At 35.4% G+C, this 8,635-nt stretch overlaps 1 protein-coding gene across 1 annotated transcript; it reads right to left on the bottom strand.

The window, feature by feature from the left end:
* Positions 1-2,466: 2,466 nt before the first annotated feature.
* On the bottom strand, positions 2,467-3,075 carry LOC124939079. The gene has a single exon (XM_047479589.1). It carries the CDS (start codon positions 3,073-3,075, stop codon positions 2,467-2,469), a length of 609 nt encoding a protein of 202 aa, XP_047335545.1.
* Between the last annotated feature and the right edge of the window lie 5,560 nt (positions 3,076-8,635).

Raw genomic sequence — 8,635 nt, 5'->3', positions numbered from 1 at the left:
ATCAGGACGAGCCGGATCTTTAAACCCCAAAGGTTGATACATGTATACTGTTTCATTCAAGTTTCCATGTAAGAAGGCATTCTTCACATCCAATTGATGAATAGACCAAGACTTGGATAAAGCAATGCTAAGAACCATCCGTATAGCAGCGGTTTCACAACCGGACTGAAAGTTTCATCACAATCAATCCCTTTTCTTTGAGTTTTCCCATCACCAACAAGACGAGCCTTATGTCTCTCAAAAGAACCATCAGATTTCGTTTTATGCCGAAAAATCCAAAGCGAACGAATAATATTTACATTAGACAGACGCGGAACTAAGGCCCAAGTACCATTGTCAATAAGTGCATCATATTCTTCCTGCATAGCAATTTTCCAATTATGGTCACGTAGAGCATGTACGGGATTTTTTGGAATGGGTGATACAAAGGTAGAAGTGTGAAGAGAGTGGTCTTGGTATTTTTTATTGGGTTTGACAATTCCATGACGACTACGAGTGGCCATAGGGTGAGGGTGGGATGCTACGGGAGAAGGAGGAGTGGGAGAGTTTGAAGACTCGTTCACAGGGTGAGTGTGGGATGTTATGGGAGAAGGAGAATAGTGGGGGGTGGTTGTGGGTTGGTGTTGGTACTCAGGTGTGGTGAGAATTCGATGCAAGAGATGGATGTTAAGGGCACCTGAATCATCACTCAAAAAATCGTATGTGAGATTTCGGAGTATGAATTTTGGAAAAAGGAAATGCTGACTCATCGAACCATACATGTTTGGCTATTATAATTTTTCGAGATGACATATCAAAACATTTATATCCCCTATGATTGGGCGGATAGTCAAGAAAAACAAAAGGAGAAGACCGAGGTTCAAGCTTGTGTATTTTGGATGGTGGAAAAAGAGGATAACATAAACACCCAAAAACTCGAAGATGAGAGTAGTTAGGATGCTTTTGATACAAAATCTGAGTTGGAGAATTATAACCAATAAGCTTTGTAGGTAAGATATTGTGAAGGTAGGTAGCCATTTCGAGAGCATGATGCCAAAAAGATGGTGGCATGGATGCATGACAGAGAATAGTGCGAACAATATTATTGATTGTTTTTATTTTTCTTTCGGCCTTGCCATTTTGAGGAGAGGTATAAGGACAAGAAAGACGGAAAGTCATACCATGTTGGTGACCGAATTTTTCAAAACGAACATTTTTAAATTCAGTACCAATGTCACATTGGAATGCCTTAATTTCTCTCTCAAATTGAGTACGAATATATGTTCGAACACGAATAAATAACTTATAGACTTGAGACTTAGAAGAGATCGGAAAAGTCCATACAAAATTCGTGTAATTATCAAGAAAGAGAACATAATACTTATGGCCGAGAGAACTAGGAATAGGGGATGTCCACAAATCACTGTGTATAATGTCAAATGGCATAGTAGTATGAGACATAGAATCGGGAAAAGGCAATTTTATTAATTTACCCAAAGGACAAGAATCACAAACATGTTTAGCCTTAGGACATTGAATGAAATTACTACTACGCAATGAATTTAAAATTGCATTTCCCGGATGACCAAGACGGGAATGCCATATATTTGGATAAATAACTGAAAAAGTTGACGGTGTGAAAGAAGAGAAGACTTGACAATCTGTGAGAAAAGGGTTGAGATTGCCACTACTATTACATCTCACTTGTTTGCTCCCCGTCTACAAGTCCTTCACAGTAAACCCAAAAGGATCAAACTCAATGGAAACATTATTATCAATAGAGAATTTCCTAACAGAGATGAGATTTTTGACTAGTTTTGGAACATGAAGGACATTTTTTAGTTGAAGTGTGTTTTGGTGTAGAGATTTGTGACCATAACCATGAATTGGAATTTTGCTACCATCACCAACAATAATTGAATTATTATGACTATTGATCAAGGGAGAATATAACGATAAATTACCTTGAGAATTTGTCATGTGAGAGGTAGCACCCGTATCCATATAGTAGTTTGGATCAGACAATGTCATTGTGTGCATTGCTTGAGGTGGTTGTGGCCCGAGGATACCGGTCTGATGTGCAGGCTGACTGGGCTTCGTGGCAGACCAAGGAGATGGGCTTGGTGCCTGTGATGGATATGGGCAGGGAGGAAGAGCCCAAGGGCCTTGCTGCCAATATGCCCAAGGTGGAGGATACATCCATCCTGCTTGGGTCTTCTGCTGGTGCGAGGCGGAAGGACCACGCTGCGGGTTTTGCTGATGCTGCGAGGCACCACCATTACGCTGTTGATTGCCAGAGGCACCCTTACCCTTGTCGGAGCTGCCCTTTCCCTTGGTGGTTTTCCGGGCATTGCCACCATTACGTTGATTATTACCCCGAGAAGAATAATGGGAATTATCAGCATTATTTTGGGACGATAAATGGGATTGCGTGATGTGAGCCTCTACATGAGACTCAATAGAGAGATCCTCAGCATTCTCATGTTCTTATAATTCAAGCATTGAACGAAGAGTATCAAAAAAGGGCAACGGGTTAAGATGACGAACGGACGTTCGAAAGGGCTTATAATCCTCCGAGAGGCCTTTCAAAAGTTGTAGAGCCATTCGATTGTCAGAGTCTTTATCTCCAACATTCCTCAAATTGTCAGCTAGAGTTTTTAGCTGAGCGCAATAAGACTTAACACCATCAAAATGAGCAAGCTTGGTGTTTGTAAATTGCACATCAAATTGCAAAGCTCTTGCAGATTTGTTGTTAAGAAAAAATTGATGCAATCTGTTCCAAGCATCAACTGCCGAGTCATCAGGATCGAGGATGGAATTTAGGAGATCATTAGAAATGGTCCCGTAAATCCATTGACGAACAATGTCATCAAGTCTCTGTGTTAAAGCCTTTTCGGCTTCCGTCGGAGCGGGAACTGCGACCGAAGGATTAACTGTTAGAGGTTGAATATGGTTGATCACCATATTAGCACGACAATGAAGTTGAAAAAGGGTGGACCAGTTGTTGTATTGTTTTCCTTCATAATCAAGGGTGATAGGGATGCACGCCTTGATGTTGGAAACAATGTTGGCTGGATGAACCTTGTTTTCGGCCATAGATGAAGAAGAGAGAAAGAAAAGAAACGGAAGTTAGGTTTAGAGAAAAGAAGCGGAAGCTGTGTTTAGAAAAGAAAGAAAAGAGAACCTAGGGCTCTGATACCATGAAAGAATAGGGAGAAACTTATTTTATTTTCTTCCTCTTTACATCAGGGAAATATCCAATATATATACATTATAAAAGATTAATAAGGAAACTAATAATATTATTTTATATTCCTAATATAAAGATTATTTCCATAATTTATCAGTGATAATAGACAACATGAATTGACAGACACAGTTGACAACAAATGCTAAGGTCGAGTATGCGTCAAATATTGGACAGCACCAATAATGATGCGAAATAGAAATGGCTCAGGAAGAGTGTCTCTATCATGGAGAGATAGCGATCACCCATAAGAGATTGGAGTACTAAGAGGTTTTGAGTAACTCATGTTGGATCGGATAAGAATGTCATGAATATTTTGATTGAGAGAGAAAAATATCGGAGGTAGATCGATGAGCTTCAATACTGAAAAATAGTGTAGTGGACCTAAATATTTAATGAGAAAATTTTGGTTACATTGAGAGATGATTGAGAAGATGTGAGAATTTTTAGTGAATATAATATCATCCACTTAGATAAAAAAAATAACAATATAATTTGTAGAGAGTGGTACATGAATAAAAATTAATCATTTTTGGATTCTTGATAACCAAAGGAAAGAATAGCAGATTTTAAGGTAGTATACCATTAGCGGGGAGCTTTGTTTAGTCCATAGAGTGCTTTGTGAAATTTGCACACATAATTAAGATAATATTATGATGAGTGAACCCAGTGGTTGAGACATAAAAACTTCCTCGTGTAGTGTTCTATGTAGAAAGACATTGTTAACATCGAGTTGATGAATATATAATTTACGAGTGATGACAAGTGAGAGGATAGTTCAGATGGTAGTGTGTTTCACATGTAGGCTGAATGTTTCAAGATAGTTAATGCGTTCTTGTTGATGAAATCTCTTTGCAACTAAACGAGCCCTGTGACGTTTAATGGAACCATCAACTTATTATTTAATTTTGAAAACTGATTTGCAACCTATGATATTATACTAAGATCGAGGAACAAAAGATCACGTCTGATTTTGAATTAGAGCATTGCACTCATTTTCCATGGCAGAACGCCATTGAGTATCTTTAATAGTAGTGGAGAAACATGTGGGTGAAAAGGTAGAAATGGTGGCAATGTTGGAATTATGAAGGACACGAGTTTTGGCATGTGTGATCATATGATGAGAGGAACATTCATGAGCATGTATAACGGTGGGAAGTCCACGTATGGTGTAGGCGAATTGATTGATGATGAGTTGGTTACTAAAGATGGATGATAGAAGTTTGATGTTGGCGAGTTGGTTAATGAAGATGTAATGTTGGAGTTTCATAATAATGATGATGATGTGACGAGTGTTCGAATATTGGAGAGGATGGTAGATTTGGGATTTGTGATCTTAAAATTGGAGAGATTAATGGTGATGAACGTGGTAGAAAAAAATGATGTTTTAGAGAGACTAGTGGTGTAGAAAGATTTGTAGATTCTAGTATTATATTTCTAAATAGAAATGTTTGTTCATTAAAAGTGATGTGACGAGATATATATTCTTCCAGAAGGTGTAGACAACGATAACCTTTGTGATTTGGACTATAGTCAAGAAAATAAATGTTTATAGTTCATTCTAGTTTCATGTCAAAACAATAAATCTTAAGAGATAATCACACCAGAATGACGATTGTTGGCACGTCTGGCACGTTCGACACAATCGACACGATCAGCACGTTCGACACGTTTAGCACGTTCGGCACAATCAGAACGCTCGCGCGAAATTCGGTTGATTGATTTGGTGGTAGGTTACGAGAAACATGGTCGGAGTCATGATCGTCGACGCATTCGGCACGATCGACATAATCAACACGTCTAGTACATTTTTCTAGAAATTGTTCACTTGTGTCACGAATAGGGTTGTTTGAGAACAAGTCTAGGGTTGTGATTGCTCTAGGTCATTGATTGCTTTTAGTTCTTATGTCGTTAGGTTGTAAACAGGGTCACTAGTTGGCTAGTCTACGGTTATTCATGGTCGTAGATTTTTCTCAGTTGTAAGTAAACTAGGTTGTATTGAGTTTTCTACATTCTTAATTTGTTGCATTTTAGTTCTTCTACTAAGATGGGGAGAAAGAATAGGAATAAGACAAAAGAAGTTTATGACTTTGTGGAAATAGATTCAAGCAAGAAAACGATAGATGAAACAAGAAAAAACAGATTTCTGAGAAACTAGAAATGTGGAAACAAAGCTCTCAGAAAATTGAGGAAAAATGCAGAATAAAACTAAAAGTTTGAAACTTGAAATAAAAAATGATGAAATATGGAAGGTTGGATACACTGAAAGGGCAAATCTCTACGGACTTAAGAATCAAATTGCGACATTGTTGTTCCAAGCAAAGAAAGGAGAGATTCTGCTCAACAAGGAAAAAACACAGCAAACCACTATCTAACTCAATATTCATTATCTTCAAGATTGGAACTTAATAAAACAAGAGGAATACAAGGAAATAATTAACTGGTCTGTGGAAATAATGAGGGAACTTATGAAGTGTCCAAAAACCAAGACCTATACTATCAGAAGTAAATCCAGTTGGAAAGTTAATGAAGTCTGGAAGAAAAATGCACGATAGAAATATGAAGATGGGGAGAAATATAAAGGCAAAACATACCTGGGAGATTTTAAACTAAAAGTTGAGATTCTTAAATCCCCTTTTGAGTTTAACCCGTTGAAATGGAGGAAAAATGCATTAAAGAATGGAAAAATATAGTTATTGGGAATTACATAGGTATGAATCGTGTAAATTTTCCAGTCACTAAGGATGTTTTGCTAAAACAATGGGAGAATATGAGACAAGAAAATGTATTAACAAATATCCATGATCTCTATTTCTTGAAATTTAAGCAGGGAACAAATCTGAAAAATATTCTGAAGCTGGGTCACACATATGTTGGGTCAAACTGTATGAAGCTGGAAAAATGGTCCGAAGGTATGAACCTACTCAGCAAACCGAAAGAAACCACTCAAATTTGGTTTAAACTAAGGAACATTCCAGCTCATATGCATAACACATAAGCACTTAGCCATTTCACTGGTCTCTTGGGGAAATTATTATATATGGACCCAATAATGAAGGAAAGCGAACATATCACATATGCTAGGATAAGCATTGAAGTACATCCTAGAAGAACTTTACCAGTAAAGATGACAGTAGTTGATAGAAGAGGCAAACTCATAGACATGGGTATTATGTATGAATGGAGGCCAAACAGATATACGTTCTGCAATACTTTTGAACATCTCAGTAACAAATGTGCAAAAGCAATTGAAGAATAGAAGGAAAAGCTAAAAGTTCAGGAGCAAAATGAGGAATCTGAAATTGAAGAATCAAATATTCAGAATGAGGAAACTAAAGATAGAGATGCAGATGATTAGAATGATGAAGAATCAAAGGAAATGAAAGATGAAAAATTAGAGAAAGAAGAAGATGAAGAGTTAGAGGAAGGAAAAAGGAAAGAATTATCGGAATGAAGTGATAAGAATGAAGTGGATGATAGTGAAGATGAAACATTGAAAGGAGACCAAATCCAATCAGACAAAAATAAAGAAAAAGAATGTGAAGGTAAATGTAAAGTTCCTAAAATACTGAAACGTAATTCATTTTATCAGATTAGTGTTGGCTCCTCTAAAGCAAAACGAATCTAAGGGAATGAAGTCAATGTTCACAAACAGTCATCATCAAATACAACAGTTCAATCACCAATAAAGAAGTATAAATCCAAACAGGTGATTAGAAAAATTAGGTGGGTTGCAAGACCAGCAGATTGGGATCCGAAAGTAGCGAAAATGATATTGGCTACATTGAACAAAATGTTAAATAGTATGATTGGTATGATTTGGTTGTCTGTAATCTCTGTTTTTTTGTTTGTTTCTAATTAGGTACTCTAAGGTCGTTTGATTCTTTTAATCAAAGTTAGAGTTTGTCTAACTTTGATAATTGACCCTTTCTCCCACTTTTGGGCTCATAATGAAAAGGCGTTAAGCTATTATCCAAGAAAAAATAAAATGTTTAGAGTTTGAAGATCCGCTTTGTGAGAATTATATGATCGAGTGAGTGGAAAACAAGAGCATCCAAAAGTTTTGAGGAATAGATAGTTAGGAGGACGATTAAAAATAATTTGAAAGGGAGATTGACAAGTCTTACTATTTGAAGGGAGACGATTAATGAGATACGTAGTTGATAGAAAATTATCATCACAATAAGATATGGGCATAAAAACATGAGAAAAAATAGTTAGACTCATTTATGTAAAGTGGTGAATCTTGCGTCCATTTACATCATTTTGTTCACTTGTATGAATGCATGATAGACGGTGTTGGATTCCATGAGTTTCAAGATAATATCTTGATATTGAGGATGAAATATAAGTTAATATATTTGTGATTTTCAATGAATTGTTTAAAATATTATTAATTTAGCTATTTCGAATTTGTTTAGCACTTGAAATTGAATTCTAATTCAGTCACTCAAGGTTCTACTTATTAAACTTGATAAGAATATCAATTTCGGACATTTTGTGTTTCAGATTAAAAGAGTGCATTGTTAAGTATTGTTTGGATTCATTTAGAAAATATAAATAATTTAAATATAAATATATTTCTTTCATCATTGTTATAATTTATCTATTTTGTTTATGAGGAATGATAGGGAGCACGACTTTGGGGGAGCGACTTGTACAGCGAAAGTGACATCGTTGTTATACGAAAGTGATCTCACAGTTATACAAAAGAGATCTCGTCCCTTTTGTATAACAACGATGTATTTTTTGTAAAACAGCGATGTCACTTTCGTTGTCCGAGTCGCTCCCCCAAAGTCGTGCTCCTAATCATTTTTCTTTGTTTATATTACAACTTTATGTGGATGTATGTTTTTTAAATTAATTTTTTTATATTATTATATGTTTTTTTTGTTGCTACTTTGACTATTATATATATATATATATATATATAATAATGCATAATTTATAAAATGTCCGGATTACCGGGCGGGTCGAGAGTTGTGGTTAATTTGATTTGGGTCGGGCCGTGGGTTGACCCGACTATCCATAAATTTGAAAAATTAAATAAAAAATGTGATATACATAAGTTTTGAACTTGCAACCCCACAATATAAGTTTAACATTTTAACCAACTAGACTAATACCATTCTATATTTTAAAATTAACTTTAAATTGATGAACGTATGACATTTCTAATAATATAACAAAATTTTAAATAATTAAACTAATAATATTTTAAATTTGTTTATATAATTTATTATATATAACATTAAATATATATAATTGTTAGTCATATAATTATATATTCATATATAATTTATAAAAACAAATAAACAAACTTTAGTGGTGTAATTTTTATGTGTTTATTCTACATAATAAAGATCGGAAATTAAAATCTCACCCAGTGCAAATTTAAAATAATTATAA

The sequence above is a fragment of the Impatiens glandulifera genome, chromosome 5 (genome assembly GCF_907164915.1).
Source record: "Impatiens glandulifera chromosome 5, dImpGla2.1, whole genome shotgun sequence".
NCBI classification, from domain to species: domain Eukaryota; kingdom Viridiplantae; phylum Streptophyta; class Magnoliopsida; order Ericales; family Balsaminaceae; genus Impatiens; species Impatiens glandulifera.
The sequence above is the reverse complement of the archived record's forward strand: the minus strand, read 5'-3'. Positions and strand labels throughout refer to the sequence as shown.

What these genes read in the sequence shown, in the direction of transcription:
- LOC124939079 (XM_047479589.1), bottom strand. Translation starts at nt 3,075, where the DNA reads ATGGCCGAAAACAAGGTTCATCCAGCCAACATTGTTTCCAACATCAAG.